The sequence below is a fragment of the Gobius niger genome (genome assembly GCF_951799975.1).
Source record: "Gobius niger genome assembly, chromosome: 8".
NCBI classification, from domain to species: Eukaryota; Metazoa; Chordata; class Actinopteri; order Gobiiformes; family Gobiidae; genus Gobius; species Gobius niger.
The window spans coordinates 17,845,014-17,869,884 of record NC_136859.1 but is presented as its reverse complement, the minus strand read 5'-3'; the positions used below and the strand labels follow the sequence as shown (position 1 = coordinate 17,869,884).

The window sequence follows — 24,871 nt, the reverse complement described above, 5'->3', positions numbered from 1 at the left end:
AAGTAAAGCAACATAGATAGTGGCATTTAGTCACAAAGAAGAATATTTACAAGTGTGTGAAGTTTAACTACTATTACTACCACGATCAATGGGAATGGGAGGGAGGATGTAGATGTGCAAGACTGTGATGAAGTGGTAGTTATGGCACAGATCTAAAGATGTTAATGCTCTCCTCTAGAGTAAATTAGTAAATCAGATGGTCACGCCAACACATCACATATGAATGGTAATAAACTATTCATATGTGATATAATAGACGATGTACTATTAGGAAGAGAGAGAAATCACTCAAATGAATATTGGAATCAGTGTTACTTGTAGATGTACAATGTCATCTTGTTAAAAGTGATGGAGAAGCAGCGATCTGTAAACCTTTAAATTAATTCTAGGCTAGTATCTATCTACAGTTCAGAAAGAAAGCGTAACGTCTACCAAAAAAGTTCACTTGAATCCAGGGCAAAGTCGCACATAAGGAGCATGGATGGAGAGTGGTGTGAATCGTCTTTGGAGGATTTTCATAAAACCAGAGGCTGAGAGGGAGAGGGAAAAGAAATAAATAAAAGCCACAATGGCAGCGGCACAGTCACATGAGCACGCAGTCATTTTGACACCTCGGTCTCTTGCAGATCTAAGGGCGATGGGGTGTGATGGGTGATACTAATGAACAAGAAGCACACTGATACTTGGCTTGTTAAAACCAGACAGCAGCAATGTGCCTTGTTATAGCGCACCTTTCAAAAACAGAGTGTGAGAAGCACGGCTACAAGGAGACGGGGGCCCAGAGCACGAGCAGAGAGACAGGCAAGACAAAAGATTGGGCTTCAGTGCTGCTTTCAATTACACTTCAACAGGATGTTTTAAACTTGGAGAATGGAGGAAAACTTATTTCAAACTTTCAAAAAAATATATGTGTTTGATAAATTGTATAAAAAAAAAGTGTATAGAAGTTTAAAACCCGTTCGAGATTAAATCCTCACATTAAGTTTTATTTAGAGAAGTAGTTAAAAAATACTGACCGAGCAGAAAGCTTGTATTTGGTGTGTGAAATAGAGATAATGCAGCAAATCAGAAAAGGATTCATCACTTGAGACATTATCTGCCAAGTCAGGCCACTGAAAGAGTTAACAACGATTACTATTGATTACACACTGGAATCTGTGGGACTAGTTTTAAACGCGGGAAAATAGTAAAGAGCAACTGCAGCGAAAACAGAGAGAGATGTTCACTCTTCACTAAAAGAGTTGAGACGACTCCTGACATTTCTATAAATCATGTATTTTTTTATCACTATCATTATAATTGCAATTAAATTAACTAATAAGTTGACCAGTTAAGTAAAGCTGTTACTTTACAAACAAACAAACAAAAAGAGTAAAATACTCCTGAGTAAAAAGGCTTTGGTGACATGTGGCAGTCATGAAAAATTGTCTTTAGTGTTGTGACAATACATTCTTTCACTGAGTTATCAGTCTGGAGGCACCTTCAAATCCATTAGAAATAAATGATTTAAAGCTTTGCCTCCACAATGGTAATATCATCATTCCTATCAGTAAATAAAGGTGTGTGCTCTTTCATTTCACTTGTGTGCCTCAGAGACAGATAGAGCTCATCTCTTGTGATAGGGGCCTCTATTAACCATAATGTGCCACTGGTCTGGGCGAGCATTTACACAAGAAAATGTGTTCATAGGAGACTAAAGTCTGTTAATTAAAAGTCCAGATAAGCACACAGTCAGTCCCAGTCTGCCACACAAGACTGAAGTCGCTTCATAAAACAGCCCATTGTCTTGTGGACAATTCTTATCAACGCTTTCTTTATCAAGGCCTTAGCCCGGTCCATCTCCTGCTGCTATGAGTGAATGAGGTTTCTTCCAAACAAAACTATCCCCTTAATCATATATTCTAAATATATTCATGTGTATGCAAGCGTGTTTGCACAACAGATGCCTGTGAGCACCTCCTGCGATAACATGAAGGCAAGACCACTGGGATAGAAGAGCCCTGAAAATGACAGCCATGAGTGTAAAGAGGTAGGCGATGGGTGGAGGAATGGAAGGATGAGGGGAGAAGAAAGACAATCTGGGAAGGTAAATATTTACCTATTCATCTGTCAGAAAGAGCCAATGCCGCCCATCTGTGCGGCACTGTGTGCTGTGTCTGCTCTGTGAAATGATAATGTGTGGCACACTGGGGCACGGCAGCGTAGGAGTCAGTGGAGACTGAGCTAAGAGTTGTTGGAGAAAGATAGAGATGGTAAAACTGTGCTTTGGGGAGACTTGTTGTCAAAAAGCACACAGCTAACTTATAGAACTACACTTGTATAAAAATACCAACATGTGCCATGGTACGGGTCTAAAGCAAATGTGAGTGTGAAAGAGGGGGAGTTAAGAGCAGCTGGGACCACTTTGAAGATTAGCAACCCGTATCATATAGTGTGAAAATTATGAAGATTCAGTGTATTGTATTACATGCAAAAACATACTGCATTATACACTCGGATACAGAGCGAGTGCAGAGAACTGGAAGTGAAATTACCTCTGTACTTTATCATTAGTTTGTCAAAGTGTTGAAGTCATTTTAATTTGCATGTGGCATAGATCTCTAGGAAAATGAGCTTCAAATCATGTGAATATGATGAAAACATCAAGCGTTTAGCTCATCAGCTCCGGCTCCGACACCCAGCGCTTCCAACGGGGCAGTTTGAAGGGCCATCTGCATGTTTATTTAGAGGGTTTACACAAGATTAAACCTGCTTTGAAGATATGATCAAAACCTCAGGAGTGCATACACACATCACACATATCACAAGTCATAAGCCCAGTCGATAGCGTGACTGCGCCTCAAACACATTTAAAGTAAAATTGACAGTGAGGCAGATTAAACATTGACGCCGTATCCAGGTCAGTCAATTGTCGTCTCACTTAACTGTTGTTTTCAATCTCATTTGTTTAACGTTGCTTTTGACAAATGGTGCTTAACTTTCTCTCAGCAGTGTAGAAATGAGCCGCTTTCATGTGCGTGTAATACAGAGACACTCTCATGCTCGAGCATCTAAGAGAAAGCGCTCTTTTCACTAAGACAGGGAACAGGGTAAAAGAAGAACTGGAAGTGGTAGTAATGATGCAGACCCTTAAGTGTTTGATTTAGCAGTGACAGCTCGAGATAATGGCACTGTCATGTCGCTACTCACTTTAGTCGTGGGACTAGAAGAACAACTAACTACATGAGCTCTATTTTTTCAGCAGGGGAATGCTCAAAAACACCACTAAGATAAGCCAACCTTCTACTTACAAGACGAGCATTCACTTAAGCTACTGTAATATAAATTAGAGGGAGCCATTTTTAGAAAAAACATTCCAATGGTAGATTGTAAAGACCACAAAGCATTACTTAGTCAAGCAAAGAAAGAAGTAAACGGATTGTCGCATTGTGCCACCGCAGCAAATAAAGTGCAAAAAGGAATCTAAAAGAGGTTAACACTAGGAGCGAGTGTCTGCACAGAGGTGACAGATGAAGTATTGGAGCAGAGACAGAATGAGGCAGGTGATGGCTTTAGCTGGCTTAAGAGGAGCTGTCAAACTGTCACAAAGGCCTCTCAACCTGTCTCTCTCCCGGCTCATTCCCTCTCTGTGCCCTGCTCCCTGGCTACGCACTGCACACTGACGGAAGTTGGAGTGGATTGTGGGGTGATTTCATTATACTTATACGGTATATACACTGTTGTGAAAGCCCTGCCGCGTTCACAATCAGGCCCCGCCGAGGCCGAGAGGAGCACTGGCGAGATCATCTACACCCCATCCCACATGCATTTGAACAGCTTTGAACTCAGGCCCTAAGGCAAAGAAACAGAGATCGATAAGAGTGTTCAGTGCCAGTGTTTTTTTTTTTTTTTTTTTTTACAGTGTTATTCTTCAAAATAGAAATGATTAACAATAGGGTCCAGACTATGCTACAAAGCACGTTGTTACATCATGGTTAGATGCCTTTTATCCTGTACTAATAGGTAAACAACGTCTAAATCTAAATGGGCGATGTGAACATGTTGGATATGCTGCCGGTCTCCTAAGTGAATACAGAGCCATTTGTCTTTTAACCTGCGGTGCAAAATAACCTCTGTCTTTCCATGTAGCAGGTCATTTGTAAAGATTGTGCCCGGGTGTGGCGCGCTGAATGGAAAGCCAAGTAAATAATGATCCCGGCGGAGTCATCAGTAAACTTTATCATTTAATGAAACAGGGCCGAACAGCAGCGGAGCAGAACTGCGCTTCAATTTAACACACACATTTCCACACACATAGTTCATTAGGCTGGGAGAAGGGTAATGAGAACGCGGACGCCACAGATCCATCCACCTCGCCGACGCGTGCGCACACATCAGGGGGAGCCAAGCGAGAGGTGCTGGGATACAGTCTGGCTGGGTTTGCCTTAAGCATTTGTTCAGTACAACACATTTATTGGGGTTTACAGCCTCAATACATCACAATCGGGCCAAAAGATATGAGTGGGCGCAAATCAATACATCAGTATAATGTGAAAAGTTTGTGGATTTCTGTTGTTCGAAATGATTCAGTGATAAAATGATAGCACAGTATGAATTCATAAATCAAAATAAAGTGCATTTTAACCATTTAAATTAGGGATCCGATACTGGTGTCGGATATCGGAGCCGATACTGAAAAAAAATATGATATTGGGTATCGGCTTCAAATATCCAATATTGAACCGATACCAGTTTTGACTCTCTCTGCTTGAAAAATGCCATGTCTAGTAATAGCATGCTAAAGCTAGCAGCAGCATGCTAAAGCTAGCGAGAACTAATCAAGGCTGGGTAAGAAACTAAGATGGAAAATACCTTAAGTGGCCTAATAAAATAAAATAGTCAATGCTGGAGTGGCCAAGTGTTTGTATTTCAATTTATAAAATGCTGTTAAAGAATAACTGATGGAAAAGTTGTAATGATCCGATCCCTTTATGTGTGTTGTTAATATTAATGCAACCTAAAAGCCTGTAATTTAGCTCAGGATATAAAAAGGTCCTATGATCCTTGTTAAATGTTTTTTTTCTCCATTAGTTAATTAATAGATATAATTGATAATTGATCTGTAACATCATGATAAGAAAAGATAAGACTTTATTGATCTTAAAATGGAGAAAAGAAGAACATTTACTTCTCTCAGAGAAAGCCCCTTTTCAGGAAGTCTGTTGGTAACGGTGAATATCGGATACCAGCAGATACTCATTTCCCCAGTATCGGTATGAGAAGAAAAAAAGCTGGATCCGTGCATTTCTAATGTAAATATATTAAAACCGTGCGTTGTAACACTGCTCACACATTGCCATGCCATGTTTGCCAGCGGGACATATGTGAATTCTGAATCTTTTATTAAACATATAGCTTGACTCAAGTATCAAGAGAAAATCCCACTGTTAGTTGTAATTGACATCCAATAGCTTTTGATTTGTCAGTTAATATATAGTGTGAAACTTTCACTTAATAAAAGTGAAGCAACCGGAGATCTCTGACAAGCAGGCTCAAACTTTTCACAGGCTGTAATTTATAAAGCGCAGAAACATTACCCCTGCAGTAATTATTTCAGCTGTACAAAGCATCATATAGCCTCAATATTGATTTATATCACATGAAAACAGCAATGCCTGGCAGACTGAAGCATGCCGTATCTCTCACAGCAGCGGCCGCAGACACCATTCTTCTCTCCACCATTTAAGGCGGTGAGGAGAAAAGACATTAAAGCGCTCACACATTTGTGACTGTCTGGCCATCAGCATTAAATGGACTGTCCCTTTGCACTTTATTTCAATTTAATCTAACATTGGCATGGATTCAGTGTGTGATTTATCATCGCGGCCCACGGTGCTGGCTTGACCCGGGCAAAAGTGGATCGCATCAAAGCAGCCGATAAATGTCAGACATAAAAGGGGTGCCCAAATCAAATGAACGCTCAACTTGCTTAAGCGCAGGCCTTCAGCCATCTCTCACAGACTCTCAGCAAGGGAGATTGGCATAAAGAAATCCATGTCAAATGAGTGTTTATCATGAGCTGAATAGGAGGTTCATGGCTGCATTAGCTGAAGGCCAGTCAATCCAACAAAACCACCCAAGTAAATAAAAATAACTACAGCTTTAAAAATGTAAGGATGGTGTCGCTCAGAACACTTGTAATTAATGTCGAAGTCAGTTGTTTTCTGTTCGACAGGTAATTAACTGATTAATTATTTTAACTAACTTATCATTTTATGACTCATTAGGCTGACAGTCACTGAAGCATCAGAGTGAGATCCAGAGTGAGTAAAAACCTGTCAGGAAATCAATTAGTGCTCCTTTAATGTGGGCTTCTCCAGTGCACAGATACACATCATAACAACTTCATCATTTCCTACTGGCCACAATACCACATGCTGCGCTCTGACATAAAGGCATATAAACGCAACAAAGATGACTCTCGATTTTAATAAGCTTTTCTGATAATCTGCCCTGAAGTCTTAACATCAAATAGACTTTGTTGTGCTTCATTCAGCCCAAGTTTTTTTCTTTACTTTTGGACATCTGGGTATTTTATGTTTTTAACTAATGTATAGAAAACAGAAAAGGGTAACTAAGCCCTAATGTCTGAGCATCTGAAGAACTGGACGTCTTCTACTTGCACAAGTGGGAGTAAACCAGTGTTATAAGATGCATAACACCCCTTTAAGTTAAAGAGGGGGTATAATGCTTTTTTCAATCACATAGCACCAGTCTATATCACACTACAATGATGACGAAACCTTCTGTTGGTCTGTAAATGCAGTAAATTAGAATAACTGCCTTGTATAAAATTGCTCTCTCAAAATGGCTGTAGTGAATGTCTTGAAATAGGCCTCTGTCTCTTTAAGAACCTCTGACCCTTTCAGACACGCCCCCTCCACACACTGTCTGTGGCATCAGTGGGAGGGGGTTCTGCTGAGGAGCAGTGGTTGGTTACTCGGCTGGTGACGAAAGCTCAGAGGCGTCTCCAGGAGGTGGGGGCGTTCCTAGGAGGACCCAGGAAAACCTATCCCTAAAATGGCTGCCATCAGAGTTTTTACAGATTACTCAAAAATACGTGAATGTGCCAAGGCAACACTTCAGGCATGTTTTTAATGAGGGAATGACATAATAACATGACGTAAAGCTTGAAAAAGTCAATTTTGCATAATACCCCCCCTTTAAGTATTTTAAACCTTTGGGAAGGAGACAGACTGAATACGCTCACTGAATGATTAGTGGATGCATTAATATGAAAAATCCACAGTTGCAGGTGAAAAGCTCAAAAAAGCAGATGTAGCAGAATACGGTCCTAATAATGATAAAAGCAGTTAGTGGAAGACGAGATAGTGTACCGTTTTTGCAACTGGCCAACTGTCTTACGGGCTCTGGTTACACAATTGCCCTCTTCTAACACATTTAGAGCTGAGAATGCATTCCAAAGGGCTCAACGGATTAGCAGGGCTAAACATTAGATCATGTAACCAGAACTTTGGGTTTTGGCGGCAAACTATTCCCGGGGCACTGAAAAATAACAAATGAGGTCTGCTTGTTGCCCGGGAAGAGAGATGGTGTTGTGAAGCTGCGCGAACAAGCCCTGTAATAAAATGTAAAGATGATAAGAGCGACTCAGATGACACATTCACTCAACATAAGCTGAAACTGATTTGAAAGACTCTGACTCACAAGACAGGAGAAATGTGAGAGGAGCCACAGAGGTGAGTCAGACAGGCAGACGGCCCTGTTATTGTGTCAGCTGACCTCGTGTGGCGTGTGAGGGATCACAACAATAGCAAAAAAACAAAACAAACGTGTTAAACTGATTTAAGAATCAAGTGAAGTATTTCAGGATGATAGGAGAGGTCTAAACAGCAGAGTTAGTGTTTTATAGTGCATAAGATGTAATTATTAGAAACATTTTATAACATAAATAATTGCAGGTTAAGCTAATTACGCCTATTCATAATGTGATTATCTTTCTGCCCTTTTTGATACACCAGATTATTCTACATGTAGCTGACCCTGAATGAAAATGTTCCCACACTTTAAATAGTTATCGGTGTTATCTCGGAGTCAATACACCATGTGGACATAAGAAAAGAAACGTCTGAGTCAACCTCACATTGCGTTCCAGGTATTATCAGTTGCTTAGCACAATACTGACTCACAGCTTTGTAGTCGGGCTGACGACAAATTAGTAACATAAAACAGGCAAGCCGACAATAAAGCCCAATGAAAGCGTGTTAAATTGATATGCGCTTCAAGGGGAGAGCCGGTTTTATTCGGGATGATCCAGGCAGGGTGTGTTTGAGGCTGGCCTGTTTTGCCACCTGCTCTTTGTGATCAGTGTGGGTTTTGAGTTTCACTGTTGCTCTGACATGTTTTAAGGACGCTCACTTATGTAAGAGTCATAGCACTTAGGTTTCTTGTGCTTTTCCCCTCATAACTCCACTAATTATAGTTAAGTGTATACTTCCTGTGTGTGTCTGTGTCTGTGTGTGCATGTGTGTGTGTGTGTGAGACAGAGGGAGGAAATGAAAAATAATCCAAAGGAAGTGCCAATAAGACAAGGACGTGTCAGGGGCTGCCAAGAGCCGTTAGCCAACGCTCACAAAAGGTGTGCTCAAAGCTTGCTGAGAAGTTAATGATGCAGTCTTTGCTGATTTCCTGGTGTTAAACTGAACTCAATCACAATACAAGACTCATTAAGAGACACAAGAAGGCATGTAGGCAGGGAGGCACATTCTGTCACTCCTACACTCAATAACTTTGGATTCCACTGATATCAGACAGAAGACTTAAGGGGCACAGGTTCATAAAGTATCAGCAAATGCAAGTAATTAAACAGCACTATAATATTAAGTGGTTTATTTGACAATAACAGAAACTTATCTCTACATGTCAATTACTTACCAGTTTTAGGGGAAGTCTAGTCAAATTTCTCATCAGTAAATAGTTTATATTTAATGTTTATTTGTGAATCACAATGATCCCAATTACTGCATGTGGCACTTTAGCAGTATGTACTAAATACAATATTGCATATATTGTGCAATTGTATAAAGACAATAAAGTTCTTCATTCATTCATATCAAGTGTATCAAATTAAATGACCAATGGTTCTTTAAGGTCACACCACGTCTGGGTTAAATACCGTCTGAGGTGACTGAAAGGTCAGAATATATGCCATGAAGTCAAAAACATCTGTAAAGCAAAGTAACTAAATTAATCACGTTAAGGTTCCTTATTAATCTACATTGAGAATTATGGAATTGGCCATTTTACATTTCAGATTTCTACAGATTCCACATGACCCCCACTGCAGTTCATAACTTGAAGATCATCAGCCAAAAGCACAGACGTAGGCAAACACAGGTCCCGCCAGTGCACAGGGTTATCGCGCTCACACCCTCTCACTCTCTCGTGTTCCCGCCTGTTTTGCCCTCTCTTTCCACCTGGCTTGTCTGATCTGTTTATCATTTCTTCAGCTGCCGTTCAGACCGCTGCCGCCAACCTGCCACTGTTTGAGTGAAACATTAGCCCTGCCCGATACCTTAAACCTTTTGAGTGTGTGTGTGTGTAAACTGACGAAGGTATATCTTCAACAACAAATTAGCCAGAGCCTGTCTCCGCACACAAAAGCAGTCACGCGATTGGTGCATGAGACCTGCCGTAACCCCTTCTGCTCTGATGAAACCAATGACTAACACAGATGACTAAGACTTTAATTCAAACATTTGGAGTCAGCACAAAACTAAACTGTCTAGGAGCCTATTGTTGAGAGAGGAACTGTCGCCTTTCTTAAAACAAACGAGATAAGCTTATTATTAATACACAGTCATACCACGGCATTAGACCTACCACATTGCTTGATAGAACAGGCAATATTAGCAACCTCCTCTTGAATACAGCTCCATAATTCGCCTGTGTATACGATTAAATAAAACCCACTGCTATAAAAAGCATTCCTCGGGGCTAAACATGTTTGAGAACCGCAGGAAAGGTCAAAGTCATTGCATTTATTAGCTGCATTTAAAGCCCATCAGAAGTGCTTGTGTAGTATATTTTTACAGAGAGAACATAACAGGAAGTAGTTAAGTGCGGTTGGTGCGGTGGGTTCTGGTTTCCCGGAGGTCATGCCAGAGGTCGTGGGTCATGGTTCCACACACAGCAGCCTGGATCACAAGGATTAGTCACCTGTTTACCTTTCCCAACGCCTCTGGGATCACATCTTCAACCCTAAACACAGCTGTGTGCTCTGTGAGAATGTGTCAACAAAATGCGGCAGGTCGAAGGGTTTTCTAAATTTATACTTCAGTGATATACAACATACTATAAACCTGCATTATTACTTGATGCCTTGGTGTTAAAGTTTGTGTACTGAATGCTTTAGCGCAACATACAATTTCAATAGGAGAGTGAGACAACACATGTTATGTTGTAAGTAAAGGAAATGTAGTTGACATTAGGTGTAGGAACCTCTCACAATTTGATACGATACGCGATACATGGCTTATGATAACGATTATGTGACGATACGCCGATACTGCGATAATCGATATATTGCACAAAAAAAACCTACGATAAAAAATATATACTTTTAACGTTCATTTTAACATACTACATATTATTCATCATATACATTTCTTTTCATGTGCTTTGTACCCCTTTTTTCTGTCTATAAATGATCCCTGACTTAAACACTGAAAATGGGTCTATAGATCTGTGACTTTACATTTAAATAAACAAGAAACCACAGTCCTATTTAAAAAGGAATAAATCAACCCCAAACTAATCTTATCTTTAAATATAAAAACATTCAATCGTTAAAAGTAATTTGTTTGTGTGACAGTGTTTGGTCCAAGAGCTTAAAACTGTAGTGCTGCCCCCTGCTGTCCTGACTGAATTCTTGATCAAACAGTGAGGCACTGCTGCCTCATTAATATGCATGACGTCATCAAACGCATCGATATCAGAATAAAATTGGTATTGCATCGTCCCGCAAAATATCGCGATATATCGGAAAATCGATATATTGTCACACTCCTAGTTGACATAGGGGAACTTTCTAGATTACAATTGAATACAAATGTTTGCTTTTTTTAAGTTTAGCTTACTATAAAGATTATTTCAAATCAAATAATGTTTACTTTACCTGCACAGTGCACTACTAGACCCATGTAAAACACAATATTCAGACCAGGAAGTGAAGATGCACATTTAGAATATAGTGATCTCCACTAAAATGTCACAACGTATTTCCTGTACTACATGTATGGTATGGCCGCCCTTGGACAAGGACAAGTGCTTAAGGTCAGAACTCTCACAGTGACCACAGGTAAAGACTCCATAGAACAGGGCAGATCCCATTATTCATCCCATATCTGGCCTTGCAACATGCTGACGTCCAACTCTGCCTTTTCTGACCTCACTAACACCGCAACATTCAGATTCATCTTTCAGGCAGACTCTATTCCCAATCCATGCTATTCTTTTTTTCCCCAGCATTTCATCTTTGGCCCCAGCGGTGCAGCCACGCTTAATCCTCCCGGTGCACTTCAGGGAAAGCGCGAAGCCCAGATATTGTGGCAAAGTATGACACAAGTGTGAAAAATCCCCTGACCACGTCCGCTCAATCTGTAACAGCCTTATTCCACCATAACAGGATTTTCTCTATACATTATTACATAAAGACTGCACTTCATTATGTGATTTAATTGATAGAAGCGAAGTGAAAAGGATGAGAAAAATATGGCCCATGTTGGCAGACAGAAACAAATTAACCATTTTAATGGAATAACTACTCCGCTGATTGTTCGAATTACGCACCACAGGGAACAATTGCACATTACAACAACTTGGTGAAATTAGGCATTAAGCCATTGCCAGAGTAATATGGCAGTTTCAAGTGAGGAGGAAAAGTGTGCCAGAAATCTTGTACCAATCGTGGTATGGCATATGCATTTACAATCAAGTTCAGTAATGACTGCAATTTTAAAGAGAGAAAGAAAAAACAGGGAATTGATTTTCTTTCGCTACATCTGCACATTTCATTGAGCAAAAAGGTCACAGGAGTTCTCATTTGCCATTAGATTTGATCAGTGCAGACAGGCTCCCGCTGACACATTATTTGGGCACTCAACCTTCCAGAGACCTCCAAACTCGACGCATGTTTCAATACGGGGAGGGGGGGGGATCAAACGGCTTGAATGTGCTGTCGTAAGAGCAACAGGCTGGAAAAAAAATACTTTTGTGTTAAATAATTACTTCTGTCAAGTGGAATAACTACTCTTAATAATGGGAATATGGATTTGTCTCATTTCTGCTCAGTCTGCATCCAACTGCAATCAATGGAGTTCAGCTCTTACCAAGGGTAGTGGTCGGCTACAATGGAATAATCTTTCAAGCAAATATTGTGCAATTAACATCATACATTTCCTTATCTGGGGATTTTATCTTAACGTTGATTTGTTATATCATATAATAAATATTACAAATAGCTATGCCAGATTTACATTTCAGTAAGTTATGAAAAGCAGTGAAACAAGGACACCTTCTAACATGCAGTAGCTTTTCTTCTCACTGATAAGGAGCGCCTGCGGCATTTGATCTCTTGACCTTATTGGTCCTGGTGGCACTAATCTGCTTGTGAGAAGAACTACTCCTGTCTCTTTTGTGGAGCAGACTGACATAGCTAAGGTTTGCTCATCTGTACACACTTTGATGGCATTCTTTAAGGCTTAACACAGACATTATGACTGTTTTGAAGGTGAATGAAAGCTTTTATACGTTTATTACCTTTATGTAAGTAGAAATTGAAATACATAGAAAGTTCAATTCAACTAATGGCCTTTAATAGTCACTTCTGTTTTTAAAACCAGGCTTAAATTGAGCTAGTGTGACATAGAAGAAAGTCTGTTAAACCAGTAAAACAATAACCACTACGCTAAACTGTGGGACCACACAATGAGCAATATTTAACACAAATAAACCCTGGTGTCAAGGATACACATCACTAACCCTGTCAAACTGATGAAAAAGTTATTTCTTCCTGAGAACCTGCAAATGAAATATAGAACAGTTACAGCCTGAGCTGCTGTTGCTACTTTGTACATTTGGTTGGAACACGTACACTCTTGCTCCCTCTCTTGCTCAAACACACAATTACAGACACTGAGGGTGTGTTCTTGGCTTGTCAAAAGCCCTGGCCTCTCTCCCAGACCCTCAACTGCACCTCAGCAATTACTGCTCCAGCCAAAGGGTCAGTGCACTGCATGTGCAGCCTCCTGCTATTGATTTCACACAACCACCGTCACCCAGTGTGGGATTCACTAGGTCTGTGCAACAAAGGCTAAAATCGAATGACCATGTATATTGTGCACAGTATTCAAGGACACACAAGAGTAGCCAGTCAGGTAATGTAAACAAGGCTACTGGGTGAAATTCTCTAATGAGGGCCAGGCTATGCTTGAATGTGTTTAAGACACCTTGAAAATCGTTCTCCAGCTGGACAAAAAAGGAGAGGATGTGGAAAGGCCACAGATCTTAATCTCTAGTTATGAAGGTGCCTTAAGTAATACTAACATTGAACTTTTTATAATCTGTTGCTAATTTTTATTTATTCTTATTTCCCTATTGCTATAATTCCCTGCCCTTAAGATTTTTGCTTTTACTTATTGTACTTAAGATACCTATTTTTCTAGTTAACTGTTTGCACATTTCCTGTCTGTTTATGCACACCCTGGGTGATCTTATTGAATGCCGAATGTAACAAGTGAATTTCTCCATTCTCCACAAGAAAGGATGATCTTATCTCTGCCTCTAGTTGCACAGTGTAAAGTGATAAATAGTGGTCAAAATTCAAAAGGTACAAAATGTATATCAAACTTCTGTCAACACATCAGTTGTGTTAAAGACACAAGATAGAAGTAAACAGGGTTTGTTGCCAGTGACCCAAATTCCAGAGATTTAGATTGTTAAGCCTATGGCTTTAGCTGTTGACCTGCAACAGCTAAAGTATATGAAATGACACTGATTGCAACAGTATTTGAATCTCCTAATCATAAAGAAAAGTCTGTGGTCAAAAAAGCCTTTAATCTGCAACATCAAAAGACATGCATGTGGACGTATAGATATTAAAAACCTGACCTTTATACAGACATCAGACCATTTGAATTTCACAGCCATGTTCAGCAGAGCCCACGTGTTACATAAACAACGCTTATGGTCTTATTTTTATTAGAACAACTACTGACTTTGGATTATGGATTCTATGAGTGTCATCTATTTCTAAACAACATCTAAACTACAAATGTAGTTTCCCTAAATCATTCTTTATTTCTTTATATTATATTAATACTGCATGAGCTTCAGTGTGTTGAATTACTATGTTATTTTACCTTTCTTTGAGGAAGTCCACCACTTTCCTGAAGTCGTCGATGCAGTACTCTCTCTTCATGTCCATCAGAACACTGTCTGAGGCCGACTGCACAGGAACATGGAGGAAGGCGTACACACGCGGGTGCTTCAGGATCTTGGCCATTTCCTATAAGAGGGACAACATAAAAGACAGGAAATATTTTTAAGTAATTACAGGCAAATACAGGGAGATTGTTGAGGTTAAACATTATAGGCTGCCCTTCAATTTAATTATGCATACAACAAGGGAAACATTGGCTGATCACAGCACGCAAATGTTCTCCAATTGAAAAGTTAGGCAAAAAGGGAAGAAAAGTCTCATGTAGCATGTACCAACAATACAAATGACAATCTGAGAACTTCAATACCACATCTAATGATTTCCCCCTGCACTGCCAAGGTTTGATGTAGCACACGGCGGAGGATAATAGTCGACAACCTTAAATAATTGCAGCTTCCATTAACATTCTTGTCTGCCTGCACTGCGTTCACCTTACACCTCCAGTGAAAGACGGCAGCGCTCTTGTTTCATACTCTTTACAGAAAGCAACTGAAGTGAATTCATCGCATCTCCACTAGGATTTCTAGTACAAAGAGTCAAGGCTGCTACAGTAGGGGTTCTTTATGTCTGCAAAGTCAAGAGCTTGCTACAAAGCGTCCGGGCTCACGTTTCAGATCCAAATGCTGAAAGGGAAGTAAAAGACATATACAAGTAAGTATAATTATCTCGGTACGGCACCCGGAATCTGCCTGGCATTGAGCGGAGAAGAATCCCTGGCTCTCACAGTTTGTTTGACAGCAAAGTGGGGAAACAGAGAGACTGCCATACACTGATAAATCATTTTCAGACACAAGCATTTTCCAGATTTTGTTGTCGTCAGGGTTATTCGAAAAACTCGATGTTAACAAGCTCACGTTAAATTGGCATTGATTTATTGAAGAAGCAAATACAACAATAAAATATAATCTAAGAATTATTCAACGGCAAAAAAATTAATGAAAACACTGCATAGTAAGGTCTACTGGATGTGATAAGAAAAACAATATACATAGGATCTTGTGCAATTCACGTTTGATAGGGCTGCACAAACATTTGAGGGTCCACTGTTCACATGTTCACATGTTCACATGTTTTAAATGTGTGATGTGAATTGAATCTTGGCTGTAACATACATAGCCAACCTAATCACAGTCTCAATATCGTGCAGCCCTAATTTACACAGAAATAATTCATGATGCAAACATTTTATGGACATGTTTTAATTATTGACTCAATAAAACATTGCACTTTTTCCAGAATCAATATTTTTCTTACGCCCTCACTAATTACGCTTCCATTTCATGACTATAAGGCTGCCACATCTTTACTCATCCCATTAATTAAACAGATCTATCTCTCCTTTTTTTTTTTCTTTCAGTTTTTTTTATGATTTTAATTTATTTGGGGGGTAAAAGAGCGGGAGAGACCGCAGATGTCAGATTTCTGATGGACATAATCAGGATGCTATCATTACTATGCTAATCACCACAAGTAGCAGAGAGAAAAGGAGAGGGGAGGAAGAAATGATTTAATGATTTCCTACAAGAATGTGCTGATTGCAGTCCGTCTTCTCAATTAAGATCTATTGTGGAAGGCTCCCTACTTCATATGCAGATACGGGCCGTTTGTGGACACGCACGCACACACTGAGACAAAGCTCACCATGGAGCGCCACAGGGGGTTGACCACTGGAAGCTCCAAATTAGCAAGAATTAATTTGGTTGGAAAATGGAGGCTGATTGGTGACAGAAATCAGAGCGCAGAGTGGGTGAGAGAGAGAAGAGAGAGAAAAACTATCCAGTGAAACATGCTTTTATGTATTTTTATGTTTTCAAAGTGTATGAATAGATGATTGATGGACGGTTGGCCCAAGTATTAATTACAACTTCTTATGACTTCCTTTGTGGGTAATTAATCCAGACAGTTTATTGCAAGTACCTTAAAATTTATATTTCTACACTATGAAGTCACAGGTATAAATTTGTACAACAGGGAAATTGAGCCAACAAACGGAGTATAAAATATAACGCATGGCATCGTAAAACAAGCTTATTGATGATCATTTCACAAACGCAACGACGAAGAGATAAAGCCACACATTTATGACCATTGGATTTATAGTTATTATTGTTCGTAAGTGACTGTGCGATACATCAGTTCGTCACAATAAAAATAAAGTAAACCCCAGTTGGCAGAACTGGAGAAATGTGCCTCATAGGTGGGATAATATTATAAAATATATTAAGCACATTATTTATCAGGGTAAAACACACAAAAGAATGACGACAGGACAAGTAATTCAAATAAACCGCTCAATAAGGCGAGCGAGACAATCCCCAAGTGGTGGGAACAAAAACAGAACATGGAAAATTGTTTCATTATTCAGCTTTTAAGATGCCATTTCAAATATTCATATGCACCTATATATGGGCTTTGACTGTCTTTATATCCTTTACATGTTATTGAGAACCATCCATTAGCTATTTGAAATGACTGAATTCAATCAAAAACTGATATCTCATACTATGGATTTGTATTTGTAACTTTTTTATTCAATATGATGACCGGGGCATTCAGTGTTAATTTTGTCCATGAACATGATTTTGTCAGCTTGTCAAGTTAAAAGTATTTTTAAAATGCAAATGACACATTAGATACATTTTTTGCTAAAACAGTTAAAGATAAGATTTTGTTTAACCATTTTTGTGATGCTTATAGTTTCACTTGCTTATTGGACACTGACAGGAAGTGACATAGATAGAGGCAAACAATTTTAAACTGTTGCCGTGCCGACCATATTATGTCAATGGGAAATGACGGAACGAGTCAAACTGCTGTCCAACTAATGGTGTCTTCCAGTTGAAAATTACAACATACGACCTCAGGACGTTCCAGGTGAATAAAGTCATATATGAACAAAATGGCTAATGCTGCAACAGTTAGCTTATAAGATGCTAATGTAAAATGAAAGTTTCCCCAAACCAGATATAATTAAAAACATAAGACATAACGTTATGTTGAAAGCTGTGACCAAAAGTAAGTCACTGATGCAGTGATTTTGCTACAGTTTTATCAATAGCGGCTCCTCCACTGGGGGCCGCCATTCCTGTCTTCCTCTTGTCTACGAACTCGTAGCACGCTTGAGGACTCCGAGTTTACAAGTTGTAATTACCAGTACGATCGGCGTTCCAAGGCATTTCACCAAGTGGGAGGTAGGAAATTGACCCGCCACCAGTTGCCCGGAACGCACCATTAACCTCTATCTATGTCACTTCCTGTCAGTGGCTTAAAAAATTTAAATCCCCAAACTTTCTTAATTAAATTGCTGATGGTATCCATCTACATACGTCATATTTTCAAAAGCATTAAAATCTGTCATGTGCACTTTAAAGATGAATTATGATAAAGTATAACTCTCCAGATATTTGAAAACTAATACATGAAAAGAAGGGACTACAAACACAAGATTCCAAATGATTGAAAGAGCCCCTGATCGTTCAAAATCAGTGCCAAAAGTCTGGCTCTTTGTACATGTAGAAAAATGCAGAAAGTTTAAAACCAACTGGCACAACTTTTTGACCACTAAAACAAGTCCTAATTAAATGTTGTTTTCCAGAAAAGCCGGAGGTATTTGTGATATGCCGTATAGAAAAGCCTCATGCATTTTATATTTCTTGTTCAACAGCCAGCCTCGAATGCGCACAAATGTCAAGTAGCCTTTAAAGGAATGCTGGGGATTACAGATAAACAGATAAATAATGTAAAGGATTTTTTTTTTCACTCACTGGCTCTATTTATCATGTATGTATGTGACAGCATCCTTCCCGCCCACTAATGATCGCACACTACAGATATGAATCTCTGGTAACTGATCCCTGTGGAGCTCAGGCCCTTCTCTGTCTGCGGCTGACGTGCAGTTTAGGCAGTCTGAAACCTAAATGATGCTATATGGGAGAACGTATAGGTTGCATTCACGCTGTTCGAGAATTGTCTCCTTTCAACTGTTATATCCTTGTCTACAGGCAGTTTGATCGTTAAAAGGAAAAGTTGGCCATAGATATCTGTCCAGCACATCAATAAAAAAACTACAAGGTCTTTAGAAGGTTATGATTGCGATCTATTACTTACAGGCTTGGTTTATTGCTTATATGAGGTAACCATGTCTTACTTAGGCCAGTCAAACAGGGGCACCGCAAATCACTGCACATCCATACTCGTGTGCGTCTATCCTCATTCGTCCTGGGAGTGCTTGAAGCTACACACAATGTTGTTTGCCACTTCTTTGTGCCACTTTCTCCTTCCTCCCACCAGGCATCCGCGCGGTCGTATTCGCACAACACACGAGACACGCTCCTTTCATCTCGGGTTGATCAGCCCAGATAGACAAACGCACCACAGAGGATCTATGCTAACTGGCTTAGCTCAAAGCATCTGATATGTACCCCCTCATATCAGATAGGAACAAAAAGAACACATAAAAAACAGAGTCAAGCCAGATAAAAGGAGGCGGATTCCCCTCTTCCAAAGACAAGAACTCTGTGTAGTTTGGGGGTTTCACTTTGTGGGTATTTGGTGAGAAAACTTTTTGGCACCGACGGGGATATTCACTCGGCTAATTAATAATGAATTAAAATCAAAGCCTTAATACATCATCTATATAGGCATTTTTATCAAGCTCCTATCGATTGGTCTGCAGTGGTTATCAACACCAGTGAAATGTCGGGGGCTAGCACAGAGAGACTGCTTTCAAGCACCTTCTAGTTACACTGGAGAAAAGAAAAGAAATTCCATTTAAAAGGAGTGTAAAACTTGTATTATAATGTGAGCATAATACAATAGTAAAAGCACATCATGATATTTGGATATCTCTAGGGAACTAGAAGTTAAAGGAACATAGCACAGTAAAGTGATTATACTACTGCGCGGACGTCGAAGTGCTCCTAAGGTATTGTTATGCCTGACAATATAGTACGTATTAATCCCTGTAGAGAAATCTCTGTAGAGAAATTTGTTCTCTGCATTTGACCCATCCTCAATGTCACTGGGCGACCTGTAGGACACAACATCTGTGGTCTTTTAGCGTGACTGAGCACGCACAAAGACCAGACAGGTACGCATCAACTCGTCTAAGCTCAGGTAAGAACATATCTCAGTATGGAAAAACGGAGCCCTGTTCCTTTAAGAGCAGGGATTCAAAAAACGGGTTGCAAGACCTTTTTCAGTGGACAACCCCGGGTGAAAGGGGATGAGGAGTGGGGAGAGACATTGAGCAAACTGTCAGACTCGGGACTTGAACTCACGACGCTGAAGACAGAACAATGTGCCTAAGTAAACATTGTTAACACAGCATTTTACATTTGTTCTGACATGTTTATGATGTTTCTTATGAGGGTAAAAGCGTTTATCAGGAAGCTCAATAATTGTTGACAGAATACCCACTTGCAGAGCCAGGTATTTGCTAAGAAACCAAAATAATTAAACCATGCTAATTACTGTTACCTGCCTCTGAAAGCCATAAATAGAACCTTATCCTATAGGGAGCAGAGTTTTACTTACACACTCACTGTATCACACTGATAGTCATAGTAAAGCCTCCCAAAAGCAGTGGCACATGATAACAAAATGTACACACACATAGGATACGATTAAGAGGGTTCTCCCAGAGGAGTCTATGGATAAAATGATTGTACATGATGGTCCCAGGGTGATACATCATGACTGTGTGTGCTGCATTTCTGTTTGTGAGAACTTTATTTGGGGGGGGGTGGATGGAAACGGAGCTCCCAATGGTATTTCAAACACTTTGGAGCTGCATTTGATTTTCCCCAAGGCCAGAGCAGCCTCCAGCACCTCACATGGAGCACATGAAATCTATGGATCGCACCGAGGGAGAGGGATTACGCCCGATCTGAAGCACTGCAAAGTCCTATACCGCACAATGAGTAAACAGAATTATTGAAACAGGGAACTTTTAATGCATAAATAAAGTCCATATTAGGAGCAAAACAACATTCTATTAATAAATAAATAAGCAAAAAAATCTCACACTTTTTAAAAGGGAATTTTGAGAAAGCAACATTTATAGCAAGACATCACTGGAACGCATAATTGAAAACCTAATTTGGATAATTATAACAATTTGCAAAAGCTGCAATTTAGTTCCACAACAAAACGATGTTGACTAGATATTTGGTGTTGTTAAGTCTGCCCCTCGTTAAAATGATCACAATCTCAAAGTGCAAACTTAAATACAGCCTCTATAGAATGCAATATGCACATAATAAACCTTTGGCTGCGGTGTAAGGCTGCAAATGATCATTTTGATCGCCACAATCTGTGAATCGCAACGACTGGTGTTACTTAGGCACCATAGCATCTTCTGAAAAACACATAATATCCCATCTCTCCATGGGGTCTTATTATTATACACAATACTTTTTAAGATCTCAACAAGCCTGCACCAGACTTGTGTTAATTCAGCTTCGGTCTTCTCTCCAATGTTACAATATATGTGGACGTGATATAATAATTATGTTATTATATTACAAAAAGAGAGGCAGCCCTGTTTCTGTGTGTAATCTCATCCGTTTACATTATATATATGCACACTTATGAAGTTTATAGAGGTTTAGAAATAAGGTGTCCATCCTGTACAGACTTTAAATGACACCCGTGATGTATTCCTGAGCAAACCCCGATGATCTCACAGGATGTTTAATGGACAACAGCTCCTTCATTCATCGGGCCCTGACTGATTGCTACATATGAGGAGGGTACTTTCACACCTCATTTACTGACTCCGCGGGCATGCTATATTCAATCACACACTCTCACACAAGAGCACACAGGTATACGTGCACAAAAGCACACTATATGATTGGATGACCTACTGTTGTGCACTTGACAACTTTGACAATGAAATTACATGTGAGGTATGGGCGCTCAGACAGACGGATGCAGGGGAAAAACTTGCAGAGCAAAGAGGGCTAAAACAAAAAGCAGAAATTGAAAATGTCAGTGAACAATGGGAAATATAGAGGAGGCATTTTACCAACCACTGATGGCTCAATGCAATCAACTAAAATGGCCGAGACATCTGGAACAGGAGAGGCACATTTAACTGCTACAATCAGCAAATGGTGCTTGTGAGGTTGTCTGCACCTGTCAGAGGGAAAAAAAAAACCTGGGCAGAATACTGTAGCAACTATATGAAAGGAAAAGCAAGATGCAGAGGTGCTGAAGGGGTGCAGGGGTCACGTTCAGGCTCATCTCCAACCATTCACGATGCCATTACAGACACAGGCATCTCATCTGGCTTGTGCTCACGATGACTGATTGACTAGCCAGATTCACCATTACACCTGCCTTATTTCCGTGATTACAGTCATTAGGAGCAGCACTCAGGAGAAGACATGGAACAAGAGTCAGGGAAGGGGAGAAATCCAAACGCTAATAAAAAAAAGATAAAGTTTCCACCAGAGGAAAAAGATGAAACCACGATGTTTGACCAGTACACATTGTAATATTGAGAAATAAGGACTTGAGTGATAAGTAGCATTTTCTTCTTCTGAAGCCCATGACCCATGACGCTCAACTGTTGTCGCTTCGGGTGAAACTCGGAAAATTAGAATATCATTAAAAAGTGCATTAATTTCTGTTATTCAACTTAAACTGTGAAACTAATATGTGATAGACTCATTACAAAGTGAGATGTGTATTGCCTTCATTTGTTTTAATTTTGATTATTATGGCTCAGCTTGTAAAAACCCCAAATTAAAAATCTCATAAAATTAGAACATTTTGAACAAGGACTGTAAGCCATAATAATCCAAATTACAACAGATAAAGCCTTGACAAATGTCACTTTCCATGTAATGAGTCTGAATCATAAAAGTTTCACATTTGAAGTTGAATTACAGAAATAAATGAACTTTTGAACGATATTCTAATTTTCAAGTTTCAACTTTATCTCGACAAGCCTTGACACATATAAAAATATACATTTCAACATAGAAAAGTAATTTGCTGTGTGGCCTTGTTTTAGTTTTATTAAAAAATGCTGTATTTTTGACTAGTTTACTTGATTCAAGCAAAAGATACGGCTCATAACGGCATCTATTGAAATCATTTGCAGGTACATTATATTTTGACAAATGGCCGTGACCCACTGAAAATTATCTTGCGATCTTGTGCAATCCCGACACACCAGTTAGAACAACTTCACTGGACTATCAGCTGCATATGACACAGTGTACTTCTTCATCAATATAACAACGCTAAGAAAGTACATAGTAACTTTTAGCTTTCACGCAAACAGCAACTGTATGCACTAATTGCTACAAAAACCATGCACATAGTCAATCTGTTATATTTCTTGATAGTAGTGTATATTATCTGATATTAGCTATTGCTAATTTCTTCAAGTATTAAGGCTACTATCAAGACTGTCCATATTTACTGAGGGTCAACTATTATAAACCACTATCAATGAATGAAAGCCAAACAGACTGACAAGTGGACACTGGAGACACTAAACACTGATAAAACCACTCATAAGATGTGGGTTAATAGACTAAGGAATTAAAGCTAAACTTATAATTTAATTCACCGCACCAACATTAACAATAAAAGGGGCTGGTGGTGGCATATGAAATCTCTCTTAACGCACACACCGGCCATGCTTTCTGCTATATTTCTAATTATCAGTTAATTGTTATTCCCTATCATTAGGAGGGTGGTTTTTTAATTGTAATGTAGCCAAGCAGAAAGCCTACCTATACATGTGGGGGACAATTAGCCACCTCCATTAACCCCTGCTTAATTACAACCTCCGCTGCTGCTTCCCACAGCACTTTTCTCACTCATTTTTACCCCGTGTATCTATCCCCAGGCCTTTATCCCCATTATGATACATTCTGCCCTCATTTCATTCAACTGTCATCTTGATTATTTGATTTAAAAGTATATCTGTTGAGCTCCATGTGTTTTTTTTTTTTTTTCAAGTTCACTTTTCTAGGTTATCCCCAGGATTTACCCTCATATTGGCTTTAAGTTTTTCAATTAATATTTTTTCCCTCAACTTTATATGACAATTGTCCTTGGGGATGAAAAGAAGATGGGAGACATTATCAGGATATATATAAATGACATAGTTTTGAGGACAAACGTGGCAAGTAAACAAAGTAAACACAACTTTTATTTAGTTACTGAAAGATTTTTAAAATTGCACCCTTTCCACATTAAATAATCATTAAGCCTAAAACCATTTATTTCATCAACAGAGTTTTGAAATTTCAATAAACAAATGTGCACAGTTTGATACTATGAGACGATCACAAAACCTTGTCTGTCACCAAAATGCAGAAGAACAGTAATTAATGGTATCTAAGGAAATGCTTCATTGTTGTTATTTCTTTGTATGCTGTTGGCTAATTAGTGGGCAGGTGCCTTAATAATAAATGTAATGAAGTTAATGTACATTTACAAAGAAGTGGTGCACAAAGACCTTGACCAAATGAAAAGTGAATGCGAGCAAGAGAGAGGGTCGAGGGAGAGTGGATAACTATGTCCATTGTTCCATTAGGGAAGACAATAATGACTGATAAAATGGGGCTGCTAAAGAGGACACAATGGTCCTTAATTGACTCATTAGGAAAAGAAGAGAATGAACTGCGCTAATGAATGGAGAGCCACAACTAAAGTGCTGCGAAAGCAAAACAGAAAAACATTTAGTTTATTAAATCGACAAAGTGATGCTATAAGACCACTGTGAAGGCAGCACATGAGGCGTGAGGGACGAAAATGGAAAAAAAATAAAACTCGTCTTATTATTATTTCATTGAAGGGTGCCTTTGGGCCAAATCAAAGTGCACAGTGGCGTACCTCCAAGTGTTCCAGTATGTACGGAGGGTTGGTCATGCCCAGTCGCAGCATGGCTCCTTCGGGGATCTCCTCCACCAGTCTCCAGAGCAGAGTGGGTAGATCGGTGCCAATGTCTCTGCCGTATGCTCCCGTATCTTCACTGGTCAGCCAAATCTCACACACGCCCTCTGGAGAGAACAGAAATATACAGTGTGTCAGCAAACAGCAGGCTAGGGTTTGATACTTGATCCTTTTCCAATGCATTCTGTGAAATATAGTCAGTAGATGGGCCACTTCGTCTTAAAGGGGCATTATGCAACCTTTTATGCACAAAAAAAAAATATATTTTTATCACAAATTTTCTGGGGAGAGGGTCCGTCAGCAGTGAAAACCTATCAAACAATTGATCCAGGAGCGTCCTAGAGACCACTGTGCCATTCTGACCACTTTCACAACCGCTGGGTCACTACAATTTCAAATACACACAAATATCAACTTCTTTATCCAAAGGACAATAATGCGTAATACCCC

The 24,871-nt window shown here is 39.5% G+C and overlaps 1 protein-coding gene across 1 annotated transcript in view; it reads right to left on the bottom strand.

The window, feature by feature from the left end:
* cdkal1 (CDK5 regulatory subunit associated protein 1-like 1) overlaps positions 1 to 24,871 on the bottom strand; it is a 157,220-nt gene that overhangs the window by 53,698 nt on the left and 78,651 nt on the right. Inside the window, exons 9-10 of the mRNA XM_079562336.1 lie at positions 24,362 to 24,528; positions 14,421 to 14,566 (exon numbers count right to left, since the gene is read on the bottom strand). Of these exons, the coding sequence (XP_079418462.1) occupies positions 14,421 to 14,566; positions 24,362 to 24,528 (313 nt within the window). The remainder of the gene's footprint in view (positions 1 to 14,420; positions 14,567 to 24,361; positions 24,529 to 24,871) is intronic.